This window comes from Arachis hypogaea, chromosome 18, assembly GCF_003086295.3.
Source record: "Arachis hypogaea cultivar Tifrunner chromosome 18, arahy.Tifrunner.gnm2.J5K5, whole genome shotgun sequence".
NCBI classification, from domain to species: domain Eukaryota; kingdom Viridiplantae; phylum Streptophyta; class Magnoliopsida; order Fabales; family Fabaceae; genus Arachis; species Arachis hypogaea.
In genome coordinates, this window is record NC_092053.1 from 90,931,802 (window position 1) to 90,950,475 (window position 18,674).

The 18,674-nt window shown below is 36.8% G+C and overlaps 1 protein-coding gene across 1 annotated transcript; it reads right to left on the reverse strand.

Moving 5' to 3' along the window:
- Window positions 1-2,581: 2,581 nt before the first annotated feature.
- On the reverse strand, window positions 2,582-3,223 carry LOC140181397 (uncharacterized). Its single transcript, XM_072224951.1, has one exon. The coding sequence runs from the start codon at window positions 3,221-3,223 to the stop codon at window positions 2,582-2,584; it is 642 nt and encodes a 213-aa protein (XP_072081052.1).
- Between the last annotated feature and the right edge of the window lie 15,451 nt (window positions 3,224-18,674).

Genomic DNA, 18,674 nt, shown 5'->3' on the forward strand with positions numbered 1-18,674 from the left:
AAGGCATGAAGCCTCGGGATAAGACTACATTGGATGGTGCAAGTAATGGTTCTCTGAAGAAGTACAAGACCGCAGATGAAGCGTGGCAACTGATCAGCGACTTAGCTGAGTCCACTCAGAATCACAGGCACAGGAACAACCACTCCAAGGCTGTTGCAGAGGTCTCCTCTAGCAGTGAAACTACTGTTTTAACACAAGCTGTATGTGAGATGACCAACCTACTGAAGCAGATACAGCTAAATCAACAACAACCTCAGCTTCCCTCATCACAACAAAGTCAACAGTTGGTTCCTCAAAGAGTATACAGAATATGTGCTGATTACACTCATTACACTGATGAGTGTCCGCAGCTCCAACAAGAAGACAACACCTTGGCAGCTACTCATAATTTCTATGACCGCCCGAATCAAGGATACAATCAACAAGGTGGCAATTACAACCAAGGTGGAAACCACAATCACAGTTGGCAAAGATAAACGACCATGGAAAACACACTTAATGGTCTGACTTCTGCTATACAAGCTCTCGTCTCTCAGATGGGATCGTCAAGTACCTCCAACACTCAACCTTCAAGCTCTAGTACAATTCCTTCTCAACCTATACCCAACCCCAAAGGTGGAATCAATGTCATCATTTTGAGGTCCGGAACCACACTGCAAGAGAGGAATCATGAGGAGCCAAGCTCAAAGGATAACATTCAAGTTGAAGACGTTGTGGAAGTAGAGGATGCTGAAGAAAATGATGTAGTACAAGACATGGTTGAAGAAGAAGCAGCTCAACCAAGGAATGGAGCACCAAGAGACGCAAAAGATGCAAGTGGCGCCATTCCTATTCCATTTCTACACCTTGCTAGGAAGTCCAGAAAGCAGATGGAGCTAGACCCTAAAATGGTAGAAATATTCAAAAAGGTTGAGATAACCATTCCACTTTTTGATGCCATTCAGCAGGTACATAGATATGCTAAGTTTCTAAAGGATTTGTGCATGCATAAATATAAATTACAGAATTTAGAAACCATTCTTCTAGGTAGTTCCATTTCCGCTTTAGTAGGTGATATACCTGAAAAATGTAGTGACCCAGGTCCATGCATGGTTACTATTACTATAGATGGTGTGAAATTTTCTGACTGTATGTGTGATCTAGGAGCGTGTGTTAGTATAATCCATTATTTGTATATGATGCTTTGAGGCTCCTTCCCTTAAAAAGGTCGACAGCTCGTTTTGTTTTAGTAGATAAAAGCATTATCTCTGTGGTTGGAATTGCTGAGGACGTGCTGGTGAGCATTAAAGGGCTCAGATTTTCTATTGACTTTTATATTTTGGAGATGCCCCCTAATGACTCAGGAAGACCATCATCCATCCTGCTTGGAATGCCCTTCCTAAAAACTTCAAAGTTCAAGCTGGATGCCTTCTCAAGAACTTACTCTTTTGAGATAGATGGCAGAGCAGTGAGCTTCAATCTGGAAACCATATCTGGGACTTGTTCCTTGGTAATGTCGGGCTACAGGGTGTAAACCGACACATGAGCTCATGGCCTGCTTAGGACAGACATGCATCATAATGTTTGCGCATTTGCATTTGGTTGTGTTTGCTTGTATTACTTGTTTGTGATTGTGCTATTTGTCTTATTGCAACTTGTTTGAGTGTTGAATTGAGTCTCTTATTTGTGTTAATAGTTTGTGAATGTATTGAGATGATTAATAACTGTTGTTGTGACTGAGAATCAATTATGTGGCTGAGAGGTATTTAATATGACAGGTTTTTGCAATTGAGATCCATTTTAGCTTTAGAAATTTTAAAGAAAGTAATTAATTATATAAAGTAAGGTTAAAAAGTATTTCCTAAGGTTTTGTAAGAGGGGTTTTATAGGTAAAGTTAATTATTTGCATGTTAATCATTACTTTTACGGCATTACATTCCCTACTGAGAATGTGTGGTTTATTCTCACCCCAAAATTTCCACCCTTTCAGTGACACAGGTTCGAAGACTCAGTTTGAAGCTGCAGGCGATTATAGAATTTATTTACGAGTTAAGTTTTTGAGTTAAGCTATTTTCATAGAGCTCCCTCACCCTTGTTGCTTAAGAATTTTATTTAATACAGAGGGATAGGAATTGTATTCGAGTTTCATATTGAATTTACTTGTATAGCATTTATTATTATTAATAATAATGTGACTATTATTATCTGCTGATCTTTAAAATATGATTTTGATAAATAAAAACAAAATTTTCTGGCTTTTTATTTAAAACTAAAATGCGATATCGAACTAAAGGCTCAATATTAAATAGTTAATAGAGAAAACAGGTTAGTAACACCTTACTTTTGGTACGATCATGACGTATTGGAAGTTGGGTCGTTACACTGCCTGGCTTCCTACCTTTTTGTGTTTAATTGGACGAGAACGTGGAAGCTTCTCGGCGTGGCATATTTCTCTATAAACATCTACAAGAGAGACCCGGAGGGGGTTGTAGTTATGACATCTTCGAGGTTTCTCCGAGTTGTACTCTTCCTTCTTCTTAGCTTCTATATCTTTTTCCTAAGATGAATAAGGCAGGCTAGGTCTCGGAAGTAGTTCTCTAAGTCATGAGTTCTCCTCCATGTTGATATACTTCTCTACCCGTTTATGAACTTCGTACAAGGAGGCCGGGTGTCGCTTGGATATGGATTGAGAAAAAGGCCCTTCTTTAAGGCCGTTAACTAATCCCATTATAACTGCTTCAGTGGGTAGGTTTTGAATCTCCAAGCATGCTTTGTTGAATCTTTCCATGTAATCTCGAAGTATCTCCCCGACCTCTTGCTTAACTCCCATCAAGCTCTGGGCATGCTTTACTTTATCCTTCTGAATATAAAATCTAGTAAGGAATTTTCTTACCAGATTGTCGAAGCAAGTTACCGACCTAGGGGGTAAGCTATCAAACCACTTCATCGTAGCATTAGTCAAGGTTGTTGGAAATGCTTTGCAACAAGTAGCGTCAGAGGCATCGGCTAGATACATCCGACTTTTAAAATTGCTGAGATGGTGTCTTGGATTGGTTGTTCCATCATAAAGATCCATGTCGGGGGTTTTAAAATTATTTGGAACTTTGGCCTTCATGATCTCTTCCATAAATGGATCTTCTTCCCTCTTTCTTCTTGAGCTGCTCAGTTGCTTCACTTTTGGAGATCGGCTTCCAATTTTAAGAGCTTTTCTTCCAGCTCCTTCCGTCGCTGCACCTCCCTTCATAGTTCTCGTTCTGCTTCCCGTTGTCGTTTAGCTTCTTATTTAAGTTGCTCCAGTCGTCTATCATGGCTGTGGACCAAACCTAGTATCTCCGTGGGATGTGGTGGTTCTTCCTCTTCTGGTGGATGTATCTCTAATTGAGTTCACCTCAGGTGGAGGTTTCTGAATGTTCCTTCTCCGTGAAGAATGTGTGTCCTCTCGCGTGGTAGAGGTATTGAAAGTGCGAGGTCATCCCGTTGAGGTTCAAGTTCCGATTCAGACACCGTTGATAACCCTAATTTTGTGGTTTATCTTGTGCTTATTTTAGGAGATTTTATCACCTTTTACCACATTTATTCAATGAAATAACATGGTTTTACAATTCTCCCTTGATTTGTGCTTAAATGTGAAAACATGCTTTTTAGGCCCTTAAATTGGTGATTTTAACTCACCTTAATTCCATTCGATGCCTTGATGTGTTTGTTGAGCGATTTAAGGTTCATAAGGCAAGTATCAGATGGAAGAAGTGAGGAGAAAAGCATGCAAAGCGGGAGAACCCATGAAGAAATGAAGGAACCGCAAAGCTGTCAAGCCTGAGCTCTTCACACTCAATCTAGCATAACTTGAGCTACAAAGGTCCAAACGAGATAGTTTCAGTTGCGATGGAAAGCTAACATCCGGGGATTCAAAATGATATAAAAATTGCATAGTTGCTTCACGTTTAGGGATGCATACGTGCACTGTAAACGTACGCGCCGATTGGTGCACGTGATTTACTAAATGCAACTCGTGGCAAGCGATTTCTAGAGCATTTTGGGTCCAATTCAACTCATTTCTAATGCTATTTCATGTAGAATTCAAGCTTGGGAAAAGGGAGGGGTAATTGTTTGTAACTTAGCATCATGTAGGTTAGTTTCTAGAGAGAGAAGCTCCCTCTTCTCTCTAGAATTAGGGTTCTTAGGCTTAATTCCATCTTAGATCTAGGTTTTGATGATTATTTTCATCTTGTTTTCTTTACAAATTCATGCTTCTACACTTGATTCCCTTAGTTTTCTTGTTAATTTCCCTTTTATGCTCTCTTTTGTAATGATGAAGTCTTGATGGATATTGGATCTCTTTTATGAAATTTATGTTTGATGTTCTTTTAATTGTTGATTTGAGTTATGAATTTACTTTTCTTGCAATTGAGCATTCTTGGTTTGGGAAGAGTAATTGGGCAATCTTGAGTCATTAATATCCAATTTAGATTGGTGATCTAGAGTTGTTAGTTAATATCATTTTCAATGACTCTAATCTCTTGCTAATTCAATTAGTGAGTTGATTAGGAATTTTGACTTGAGATTAACTAGTCTTGTTTGACTTTCTCTAATGGAAGATAACTTACACCTTCTTCCAACATTGGGGATGACGAAATAAGATAAATTCTTGTTAACTATTGTTATGAAAAATGACTAGGATAGAAAGCCTATGATCTCAACCTTGCCATGAATGTCTCTCTTTAATAATTGCTTTCTTTATTTGCTCTCTTTACTTTTCTTGCCATTTCTCTTACACCTTTATAAATCAACCCCCCCTTTACCCCTTCATAGCCAATAATTGACCACTTCATTGCAATTCCTTGTGAGACGATCCGGAGTTTAAATACTTCGGTTAATTCTTATTTGGGGTGTGTACTTGTGACAACCAACAAATTTAATTTGATTTGATGATTAACTATCGGGTTGGACTATACTAACAACGGAATTATTTTGTGGAATTCCGAACCGGTATAAATCCTCGTGTCAACCGTATGTCCGTCTTCATATCGATTATCTGCTATTATCAAGGGTCGAGCTCCAGGTCCCCGGCAATGGCGCCAATGTTCTGAGGGTTATCTGAAATGTTAATTTTGAGCCTAAACGTGAGGTCCAGACTCCTTCTAAGGTAGCGCTCAACTTGTTCTTACGCTGAGGTGCCACCGTTTGAGTTTCTCGTGAGGAGGTAGAGGGTGGTACCTGCAATAGACTCCGTTGCTTATGTCAGCAAGGGCTTTAGACAGGTTTTAGTAGATTAGAACGTAAAATATACTTGAGGGGTATCCGTGTATTTATAGTAGGGCTCATAACCACCTTTGTTGGAGTAGCTCCACCTTTATTGATGGATAACCGTTTTCTTTATCAAGAGAATTTGTTGGGATCTATCTTTCAAGGAAGATAGAGATAGAGAGATTTGCGGAGGTAGTTACTTGCTTGGACAAGTAGAGCTAAGCTCCCTTCGTTGCGTTCGACCTCTTTGAAGAGGTCGGGTATGCAGCATAGGCCTCCTCCTTGGATTGGGCCTTCTAATTATTATTATTATTATTATTATTATTATTATTATTATTATTATGTGTTTGCACAGTTATATAGTTTTAAAAAATACTTGATAATTTACTAGTGTAAAAAAAAACAATTTTTTATCTCATATAAAGGTGTACATGGATTGGATATGATCAAAATATTGATCCGACCTGTACTAAAATCATCGAATTGGATCCAATATTTGTACTTTTAAGCTTTGATTCACACATTTTTGTGAATCAGAGGCTTGAATATTCAATATATCCGCAAAAATATTTTTTTTTATCTTCTTTATAAATAAAAGTCAATAAGATCCCTTTTGTGCACTCTTTTAAGTTTTAAACCTGTTTATTTTCAAAATTTTTTAAAATAACAAAAATAATACAATAAACATAAAATAGCACATAAGTGAAGATACAATTGAAAAATTAACTAAATAAAAAGGCACACTTAAACACTAAAACATAATAAAAAAGAAAAAAAAGGTTCATTTTTAAGGGGTTTTTTCTATAAAAAAAAGGAAAATTTAACTTTAAAATACTTATCCACAAAATTGGCAAAATTCAAAGCGTACCCTGAATTCTAAAACATTCAAAAACTGAAAATTAACCAAAACTGTTAACAACAAAAACCATGAAAAATGTTCTTCACCTTGACTTCACAGTGTAAAATGAAAAAAGAGGTATCTAATCCATTAAATTAACGTGTTACCTAACTTCAATTGTTTAGTATAACCAAAGAAGGTTCAAAAAGCCGAGTTAGTCATTGAACCGTTCTAACCACTGATTTACTGGTTTATTAGTTTACTGGTTTGACTAATTCAACTGTGGTTCAACTAAAATAACCGTTTTATAACAAAATAATAAATAAAATATAAATAAAAATATTAAAATATAATTATAGTCTAATATAAACATAAAATGCCAAGACAAAAAAATTTATCCAAATTATTATTTCTAGGTGGTTCTTGATTAATGATATCATATCTTTATGTTGCTGATTAATGTTATCATATATTACCTAATATTTTATTAAGCCCTCTTTTCCACAAGTGGTGTGCAATAACCGAGTTAAATCTCAATTTGATCTCTGAGATTGGTGACTGATTTGGTCTTTGACTTCTTAATTGCTATAATTTAGTCCCTCGTGTATCTTCCATCACCGGAGTTTAGTGCCATTAATGACATGGCTCAAGCCTTGTCACGTTGGACATATTAAAACGACGTCGTATGCATTTTAACGCTAAAGAAGGCACTATATGATGTTGTTTGAGGTTTGAACAATACTAAAACGTTACACCCCTTTCTTTTAGTATTGTTCAAACTCTCAAACGACATCGTTTAGTATTTTTTAGCGCCAAAATGTATACGACGTCGTTTTAATATGTCTAGCGTAGCAACGCTTGAGCTACGTCACTAATGGCAGTGAGCTCCGATGATAGAAAATACATTAGGGACTACATTGATGCACTTTTTTTAATCTGGGGGATCAAATTATAGCAATTAAGAAGTCAGTGATCAAATTAGTACAACTTGCGAATCTCAGGAACCAAAGTGGGACTTAACTCGCAATAAGCATCAGCATGGATAGCCAAACAATCTTATGGGAGTTATAAAGATGAATCATCAAACAACTAGGAGCTATCTTTTTACATATAAGTTTTTATACACGATTCAAATGAGTATTGCAAACCGAAAATAGGAAGGCTTCATAAAGCAAGTCAATACATGGCTATAATCAAAACAAGTTAACAAAACAAGTTCATACAGCAAACCAACAACAAAACGAAAATTGGAAGTCAAGAATAGCAGCCTAATGATTAAAACAATAACAAACTAAAATAATAATTGAAAATCGGAGCTTACCTTGGGCTTTCACACATTCTGAAAATCAACAGAGGAGGGAGAGGAAGCTGGAAATTTATAACTCGACGAAGATGGCTGAACAGAGGGCTGAGCAGTGGCAGAAAGAAGGTTGAGCAGTAGCAAAACACGTCTGAATAGAGACTGTACCACGCGACGGAACAGAGGCTGAATAGCAGCAGAAGCACGACAAAATTGCAGCAAAAACATGACAAAATAGAAGAGAAGCTCGGCAAAACAAACACAGAAGCGCGACAAACAGAGACATTGCGATGACACTAGAGGAGCGTGGTCAGAAGTGGTGACTGGACTGATTGAAGAATAGCGACGAGATGGAAGAACAGAGGTTGCTGCGTTCGAAGTGGTTCTGGTCTTCTGGAGTTAAGAGAGAGGCGAGAGAGCTAAGAGAAGTTAGGGCTTTTTAGGTTTTTTTTCCTGATTGTTAAAACGGCTTCATATACCTCTTTTTTTCAAAACCGCTCGAGACCTGATTCGGTCAAACCGATCAATTTTTGGCCGGTCCATCGTTTAATACCGCTCTATCGTTCAATCTTTGAAGGTTTTTTTATTGCCCGAGCCGTTGTAGCCACTAGTTCCCGATTTGATGGATCCAACCGACCGGTTCAAACCGATTTTCAGAACCTTGTAACCAACACATAACGAAAAACACATGCTATAATATATATATGTGATGTTGTTATCCAATTAGGGATGGCAGTGGGCAGATTTTTGCCCTACCTGACCCCGCCCCGCCCCGCCCTACCTTAACCTTTATAGACCCCGCCCTACTACTACCATGGGTAGTAAGACCCTGCACCCTAACCCGTCCCTGCGGGTACTCGCCCTGCCCCTACCCGCTCCTATAACTTTTAATCTAGAAAAAAGTTATAGCATATCAATACTAAATTTTTAGCAAATGTTAAATAATAAATAAAATTATAACAAGTTATAACATTACATCAAATATCAAATTGTAAATAAATGAAATAAGATAGATTTGAGTTCTCAATTAATCAGTCTTCGTCATTTTCCAGCTCTTAAAAAATTCTTAAAGCATCTACATTGTCACAAAAAAATTATAATGTTATACATGATAAAACTTCAACTCCAAACAATAATAAATATGAAAAAAAACCAAAATATATAGATCAGTATAAAATATGCAACATAAGTAGATCAATAAAAAAAACTAAATCAACATAAGCAGATCATCAACATAAAGAAATATGCAACAAAAAATATTTTAAATAACAAATATACAGATTAGTAAAAAATTAAACGAAGAGAAGCAGATCAAAAAAATATACAAGATAAAAAAATACAAAACAAACATAAGTAGATCAGTAAAAAATAACAGCAATAAATATATCAAAAATTAAAATTAATCGAAAAATTAAAATAAAAGTACCTCATCTGCTCATCACCCAGAAGGAGCAGAGGCATGGAATAGAAGAGGAGGAACTAGAGGCTCTGGCCACAATCCACAGAAGAGTAAGGAGGAGGCGTGGCTAGGAGTTGAATGAAGAGGTGCGACTGGGGGAGGAGGAGAAATGCCGGCGATTCACAGATGAGAGATGACAGAAGGTGATAAGGAGTAGATGTCGGCAATTTGTAGATGGGAGAGGAGGTGATATCGGCGATTAGAAAGCAGATATGGTAACACCATAGCGGCATCTTAGTGCCGCAACAAAGAAGAAAAACTGGGCAGCGCGGTGAGGAAGAAGAAAAATGGAGATCTCAATGCAAGGAGGAAGCTGAGTGTCTCAATAGGATGGGTGGCTGGGTAGGGGAGGAGTTGAGTGTCTTTGTGGTTAGAAGAAGAAGAATGGAGAAGTGGTGGCTCAATTTTAGTGAGAAAGAAGAAGAACAGAAGTGGCTCAATTTCTAAGAAAGAAAAAAAAATGGTGGCAGCAACAAAATTAATTACAAAACCTTAATTTGTTAAAAGATGCTTATATATAGTTTAAATAAATATTTTTATTAATATATATATATATATATATATATATAGCGGGGCGAATACACCCTAAACCCAGCCCCGATCAAACACCTGCCCGCACAGAATTTGTCCCGCACCAGGTCGAGTAATTACCCGCCCCGACTGGGTAGGGGAGTCAGGTATCCGTTTAGGTACTACTGTCACCCCTAGATCCAATCCTATTTGATTGTAGATTAGATCGAATCTGTAACAATCCAACTCATACCATATCATGACTAATGCTAGTAATTATGCGCTACTATTCAACTTAGCTTAGCTTAGGAACTCTAATAAGATATATTAAGCCCATAAATATGAGTTTGTATTGTTTATAGAGATTCGTGTGTTAGCCAATTATAAGAGATAAGTTAAGTTATTCAAAGCACAAAACATATATATATATATATATATATATATATATATATATTACAATCAAAATATGTCATATGTCACTTTTTTAATGTAATTAAAATTAAATTTTTTTCTCCAAAATTAAGGAGTTCTCTCCTTTTTTCCCTCTCTCTCTCTCTCTCTCTCTCTCTCTCTCTTTCTGTCTCTCATTTCTATTTCTAATTTATCTCTTTTATATATCATTATCAATGACTAATTACAAATTTGACAACTAAAATATATAATATGATATTCTCTAGTTATAATTAAAATTAAATTAAAAGTAAAATACAACTATATTATATTACTAATTTAAGAACCAAAATATGTCACATGACACTTTCTCAAAGCAATTGGAATCAAATATTTTCCTCCAAAATTAAAGAGTTCTCTCCTCCTCCCTTTCTTTCTCTTTCTTTATCTCTATCTCTATCTCTCTTATTCCTTTATCCACTCTATTTCACTTATTCCTATACTCATTTCATATCTTTTATATATCATTATCAATGACTAATTATAAATTTGGCAATCAAAATGTATAACATGATATTCTCTAATTGTAATTAAAATTAAAATTAAAATATAGTTATATTATATGACTAATTTAACAACCAAAATATATCACATGACACTCTGTTATTAAAATTAAGATAAAATATTTCCTTCAAAATTAATAAATTCCCTTCCTCCATCCTCCTATCTACCTCTCTCCCTTTCCCTATTTTTCTCTATCCTTCCCATTCTATATATAATTTATATTTTATATTACTAATTTGATAAACTAAAATATATCCCGAGGTACTTTCTTCTGCTTTCCTTGTTTGCTTATGGTAGTTCATCTTGAAAGATAGAAAACTAGTAAGACGAGTAAATATAAAAGCAAGGAAGCATAGATTGTTGGAATGGGATGATGATTACTAAAATGAAGTAAGTGAATCAGTTTATGACATGAAGGAAAATAGTGCGTGAATTCTAAGTTGCACGCGGGATAGAATTTACACACTAGTATTGAAAGTTGTGTCATACTTACACAAAAGAAGCATACACTTTAGTTATTCTAGTGTTTTTGAGATACTTTGAAGAAAACTTGTAGGTTAAAATAAACAAACAAGTAATAAAGAAGCAAGAAAGTACTCAAGTAAGAATCAAGCGATTGTGAAATGTATAATGAATGGAAATTGATTGATGTGCAAGAAAATTCGATGAACCAAATGAAATATGAATTTCACACATCAATCAATGATACACTTTGAAGTTTAGGTTGCATCACCTAATTAACATAGAAGGTGGAACATGGGTGCTGTGCAACTGAGGAAAATAGGGATAGAAGTTGAAACTTGTCAGATAGAAAGCATGGTCCACAAAGCTTAGAAATCTCAAAAAGATGTCACTAGGTAAGCTTACGATCTAATTTCATAATTTCTCAATCTCAATGCATGAATTAGGTGATGTAAATAAAAATCAATGATAAATAAGCATCACCTAACAAAAATTGCATCGATTATACACAATTGCCTAATAATAGATAGTGAATTCAAATTACATGATGGCAAGCTATAACGTACAATTTAAAAATCCAAAAGCAATCTTGAGGGCAATGTCACAAGTACTTGGTAGACACAAATATTGAACAATCAAAATTCAATACCAAGTAACAAAGTATAACCTCAATAAAGAAATCCAATAATGGGTATTCACAACAACGATGCTAAAATAGCATCATGCCAATAATCAACAGCAATATCTTAGTAAGTCAAATTAATAATCCAACACTTATCACTAAAACAGAACATTAAACCAACTAACTAACTAACTAAAGGAAATGACGGTGGTGGATGATGGTTGAAAGAAGAAAAGAGGAAAAGATAAGAGAAAAGAAGAAAAGAAATAGAGAGAAGAGGATAAAGAAGAGTAGGTGAAGCAGGGGTTACGTGTACGCGTGGGGCATGCGTATGCGTGACATGGGAAAATGGGAGGCAACGCGTACGCATGGGTCACGCATACGCGTGACGTGCAATGGTGCCCATTGCACAGTTCCCGCATGGTCTTGGCACAACTCTCTACCCAGGTCATGCGGTGGCACAGTACTTGCATGGTTGGTGCACGGTCAAATTTTTGGGTGTCACACGTACGCGTGGGGCATGCGTATGCGTGACTTGATATTTTTTTTAACATAAAAGAAGAACATCTATAATAACAATCTAAACACCTTAAAAGTCAAGAAAACATCACCAATCCTTATTTAAACATGCTAACTACCAAACAAACTTAACAAAACTAAAAGAACATGGAATTTAAACTTATTTACCAATATATACAAAAGAGAAAAGTGAAAAGACGTTACCATGGTGGGGTGTCTCCTACCTAGCACTTTTGTTTGTTATCCTTAAGTTGGACATTTTGGAGAGCTTTAATCAAGGAGGCTTGTGCTTGAATTCATCCTTGAACTTCCACCAATACTTAGACTTCCATTGATTGTCAGAATTTCCAACCAAATATACCAAACTTTAATGAATTTCCACACAAATCAAAAGCTCCCAAAACTGATCCTCATCTTGTAATCTAGGGTCCCATACATTGTTTTCACACTCGTCTTCAAGTTGATCATGGCAATTCCCTCTGGGTGGTATGCTTACTTCAGAATTCTCATACAAGTACCCAAACATTCTCCTAAATCCAATCAATTGAGCATGACTCCAACCCTTGCACCTAAACCTTGATGATGCAACCACAATGAATCTAGAATGGTGTTTCCAACCACTTACCATCTCCCTTTTACTCTTAAAGCCACAAAGAGCTCTAAGTTGACCATTCGTCTTAAGCAACTATCCAAGAGGAATAAGAAAGCTAAGAGATATGAGTTTTATCTACTTGAATGATGTAATAGATGGTGGTGACTTAAGGAGGGATGCTTCCAATGGTCTTGACAAAGAAATTTCCACTCCTGTCCATCCTTTTTGACAGACTTCAACCACTTGATAGTCTTCTTCCAATTCAACCTCTTCTTCACCAATTTCTTCAAATTCTTTCCCATCACTGAAGTCATAAACTGGAGGTTGAGTAAAGTCTACCTTAATATCAAATCCAATTTCAATGAGGAAAGGCCCAACAAGATCATTAAGGGGGTTGGTAAGTGTGGACAAAAATCCTTAATGATGAAAATCCACTTCTTGATCAATTTCTCTCAATTCTCCAACCACTTCTTCAATACCAATGATCTCAACTACCTCCTCTTGTTGCAATTTGTGCTCTAACTTAGTGTCTTCTCCTTGAAGCTCCAAGTTCTCTTTCTCATTGTGCTCCTCATTTCATCCTCTACATTTGTCAATGGGGGTGTCTTAATTGCATGAGCGAAATGAGATTAAGTGCTTCATCACTTCGGCTATAGTAGCCATCTTTTGGAGGTCTTCTTCTCGCCTTTGGAGAATGAAAAGAAGCTCTCCTTGTTCTTGTATTAAATGTTGGAGAACTTCATCCAATGAAGGCGGTGGTGGAAGAAAGGGTTTATTGTTTGGAGAAACGGTGTCATAGTTGGAAGGTGGTTCCTCATGGTGAGAGTCTTGAGGTGGTGTATATGAAATTAGTAGTTCTTGGGAGTATTGATGTTGGAATGGTGGTGGCTCTAAATATAGTTCATATGGTTGTTGGTATGGTGGATATAGTTTAGGATCATATGGAAGTGATTGATGGTATAGGACTTGTGAGTAAGGTTGCCAACAATGTTGAGGAGTTGGTTCATAATTATGTATATTAAGGGGTGGATTGTAACCATAAGAGACCGGAGGAGGTTGTTGTCATGAAGGTTGAATATAAGCATGTGGCTCCTCCCTAACTTGAATTTCATTTCCATAATGTGATTCCTTATTGAAGCTTTTATTCCCTACAACATAATTATAACCAAACTCATAGCCAAAGGGATAAGAATTCATATTGAAAAGGGAAAACAAAAAACAAAGACTATTAAAAAACAAAAAGACAATATCCTAACTACTAACTCAAACAAGCAAACAAACAAAGAGCAAACTATTCACAATATTAACATATATACAATAACCAATAACAAGCATACATTACGATTCTCCGGCAATGGCGCCAAAAACTTGATGGGTAGAATTTATGTCGCTCTAGAATTTCTCAATAAAAAGAATCTTTTCGTTGCAAGCATAGTTTAGACCAACAATGGATTCTCCATCAAAGTTTAGTTTAGTTGTCACAAGTTCAACCCAATAAAAATAACCGAGAGTATTACTCCCGGGTCATTCTCCCTAGGAATTGCAATCGAACGCTCAATTATTGGTTATGAGATTCACGGGGGGTGGGTTGATAAAAAGGCAAGAATTTAAATGCCAATAAAATAAAGAAAACAACAAAAGATAACAAATACTAAAGAGGCATTCATGGCAAGGATTGAGAATCAAGGTCTTCTATCCTAGTCATTAATTATAATGCAATAATTACCAAGAGTTAACCTTATTACATTATCTCCAACATTGGGAGAAGATCAAGTAGGCCTAGTTAATCCCAGTCCATAAGTAGTATCAATGGAAACAAGATTAACTAGCAACTCTAGATCACCAATCTAAATTGGATATTAATAACTCAAGATTACCAAACCTCTCTTTTCAAGCCAAGAATGCTCAAAATCTACTCTAAAACTAAGCCAAGCATTTTATCAAATACTTAGAAGGCATAAAATAAAAAGCATGATAAATTGCACTAATAATGAAATTTAAAGCTACCAAATGCAAGATAACAACCATAACAACTCAATTAAACACCAATAAACATAAAAATATCAAATTACATTAAATAAAATTAAAAGTAACAAGAGGTCATAAACATAAAAATGAACAAAATGAGAAATTAATAAGAAGAACTAAGAAGATTAAAGTAATAGAAGAAGGAAAAGTAAAGGAAACTAAATCAAAACAAGTATTAAAACCTAAATCTAAGAGATATTAACCTAAATCTACCCTAATTTTAGAGAGAAGAGGGAGCTTCTTGATGAATCCATATTTGATGATGATTTTTGGTTAGAATTGGATGGATTTTCATCACATAAACTCACACATATTCCCTTGAATAGCATGCTTTTAAACTCTCCTCCCAATTTGTGCTTGATTGTGAAAATATGCTCTTTTGTACCTAATTTAATCCATCTTTATTCCAATTGCCTTCCATTCGATGCCTTGGTGTTGTTTGTGAGTGATTCCAGGTGTACAACGTAGGAATGGATTGGAAAAAGTAGAAGAAGAGCATGCAAAGTGGAGGAACCAAAAGAAATCAAAGGAGATGAGCTTAGAGACGTGTGCGTGCGCACAGCTACCTGTGCGTACGCACAGCTACCCCAGCAAAACACGTGGATCGTTTCGAGCGCATCGCACGTCCAGCCAAGCATCGCCTAGCGTGCGTGCGCACGTCTGCTTATGCGTACGCACAGCAATGGATTTTCGCCGAAGTGTGCGGACGCATGCATCTGTGTGTCCGCACAGGTGTCCGCACATGACTTCATTAAAAATGCACGTGCCTCACGATTTGGGGGCTTTGGAGGCCCATTTTTGAAGTCTTCTAGCTCATATTAGAGGGGAATTGAGGAACATAAGATAGCATATCATTAGGATAGTTTTAGGAGTAGTATAGGAGGTTTTTAGTTTTAGTTTTCTCTAAGTTTTTTTCATCAACTCTACTAGGGTTTACATTAGGGTTTTACATTCAAGTTCCATTTTCATTTTTGATCTTGGATTTTCCTAACTTTCATTGTAAGTATTCTCTTGTTATTACTCTTTATAGTTACATTGTCATCACTCGTTCTTCTAATTCAAGTTATAGTTCAATTTTGCTTCTCTCTTGCAATTTCAATTTCTTGTTGATGAATTTGATGTTTGATGTGATTTCATGCTTTCTTGTGTTGATCTTGTTGATTGAGGTTGATTGTTACTTTTAGTTTCAAGTCTTTTCTCATTTTCTCCATGTTTAAGCTTTTTGCCCACCAAGTGTTTGACAAAATGTCAAACATGGTTTTAGGCTAAATTTTTTGTTCTTGGCTTGGGTAAAGTGAGCAATTGGATTTCTAGGGTTGGAATGTCCAACATTTAGTTTCAATTCTTGGATTGTTAATTGTTCTTGTTTCCACTAACGCTAAGTTGTTGCTAAGGCAATTAGCAAGCAACTTAGGATTTGTGGGTTAAGGACACTTATGCTCATTTAACTTATCTTCCAATGTGAGGGTTGATCAAGTGAGACTAATCCATCATAATTGTCATAGTTGTGGCTCCAACAAGGAAAGAACCCTTAGCTCACTCCAAGCCAAGACTCTTTTTGATGCTTTCAGTCTTTTATACCTTTATATGTTGATCTCCTTTATACTTTACTTGTTTATATTACATAGTTGGTTCTTTAATTTCTTAATTAGTTCAATCATTACAATTTTGCATGTTCTTTTATTGCTTTATATGTTCATTTCTTCATTCACAACCCATTGATCACCACAACCGGAATTGCATACTCATTGTTCTAAAGTGCTCTTAGGGAGACGACTCGGGAGTCTAATACTCTCGGTTTTAATTTGGTTTTGCTTGTGACATATCTTGTGAAATTCCAATTTGATTGAGGCCCCAATTGTCGGGTTAGGACTATACTTACAACGTTAAATCCATTTCTTTGGATAACCGAGTTCCTAATCCATATGCAATTTGAGGTTCACCAACACTCACATCACTTCTCTCTCTAGAAAATAACCTAAAGCATGGTTCCTAAGCTACACTAATTTTTCCCCCTTGTTCCTTCTTGGATTTGGCTTCAAATACTTCAGAAATGAGTTGGATTTGGGCTTGGATGAGCTCAAAAATCGCCAGCCACATTTTCTTTAAGTTAATCACGTGACAAGTGTACCGCATACACGTGGGTCACACATATGCATCACTTGACAAAATCTCTGGTCACGCGTACGCTTGAGCCTAAAAAGCATGTTATTACTCTTATGTGGAAATTAGGAGAGATTCAAAAAACCATGCTATTTCATTGAATAAATGTGACATAAGTTGATAAAATTCACTGAATTTAATACAAGATAAACCCTAAAATTGGTGTTTATCAAATCACCTGTGCAGGGAGGGATTTTTTGAAGGATTGTTGTTGGGGTTGTGGATTATAGGGGGTGAGGGGGTTTAATACATATAGAGGGGGGTATGTGTAGGTTAATACAGGTTGGTGAGTTGTGGAGGTTAATGTGGGTTGGTAGGGGCTTGGTAAAAGGGAAGGGATTGATGGGGATGGAGGGAGTTTGGGAAAGGAAAAAAGGAAGTTAAGATGGGATGAGGGAGGGGATTTTGGGAAAGGTAACTAAGAGGGAAATTTTTAAAACGAATCAAAGGGATTTGTTTTCATAATACTAAAGATTTCCCTCGAAGGATCCAAAATGGGGAAGCTGGTGCTAAACTTGGGAAAGGTGGCGTTTGGCGCCGCATACTCCGCAAGTAATTGCCTCAAAGAAGCCCCTGCTGGCACCAAACACCAGTGATGCGGCGTTTGGCACCGAAAAAGAATTTTTTTCCTTTTTTTTCTTGACATTGTTGGTGGCACCAAACGCTAGGGAGGCCAAGTTTGGCACCACCCTGGCAGCATAAAATCCCCTTGTTTACTTCATTGGTGGCGCCAAACTTCTGGAATCCAAGTTTGGCGCCACCCCGCCAGCATAAACCTCCTTGAATTGCGTAGCACCTCGTGCCAAACTTGGGAATTCCAAGTTTGGCGCCATCCCTCCAGAGAATATGGCTTCCATTTGCTTCATATGTGGCACCAAACTTGGACTGCATAATTTTGGCGCCACCTAATCCGAGCCAAATGCCTCCAAGGTGTTGGAATTTTTTTTTGATTGCACCTGTTCCTATTCTAATCACTCTGCATGATCAAAATACACATAAAACAAAGGAAAAACTCTAGAAATTCAAATAAAACTAAATAAATTCAAAGCAAAAATCAAAGCTAAGGATACAAAATATTGGGTTGCCTCCCAGCAAGCGCTTCTTTAACGTCACTAGCTTGATGGTCAACTCTGGTAAGTCAGCAGATGAGCAGACCTCTGACGATCAATCTCGCCTCCAAGATAGTGCTTCAGCCTTTGGCCATTGATTGTGAACCTTCTGTCATAATTCTCCTTATAAAGTTCTACATGACCATACGATGGCACTCTGGATATCACAAAAGGTCCTGACCATCCGGATTTTGGTGCGTGAAACTGGCTCCGCAATATTCACACAGATAGATCGGCAAGTGCACCGGGTCATCCACGTAATACCTCAGGTGAGTGAGGGTCGATTCCATGGAGATTGTTGGTTTGAACAAGCAATGGTTATCTTGTAGATCTTAGTCAAGCGGATAGAAAATGTGATAGTTGTTGTGAAAAATTCATAAAACAAATAAATGAATAAAACGTTACTAAATAGGTGTGAAATCAATGTATGAGAACGGTTGAGGCTTCAGAGATGCTTCTTCCTTCTAGATAAACTTTTCTCACCATCTACTCTAACTTCTGATTGATTCATTCCATGGCAGGCTATAAATGATTAACGCCGGGTCAGCACTCATTAATCCTCTCTGCTTCAAATCAAACGTCGGGTCAGCGGTCATCCAATCTGAACGGGGGTGAAGCTCTAGCAGTCCATTCCCTAATCACCCCGTACCTTGGCTGCACTGATATCTCCAAGTACCCAACGAAGTTGTGGATTAGCCATCTAAGAGATGTATAATTAAGCTTGTGGTTCAATACTATCCCATTAAGGACTCACAAGAACCCATGTGAATAGGGATAACGGTCAAGTTACACTCCCAATTCATCAGGATGAAGAACGAAGATACATCTTAGAATGGAATCAAGCATAGATTGAAATAGAATAGTGATATTATTAATCCATAAGAATCAGCAGAGC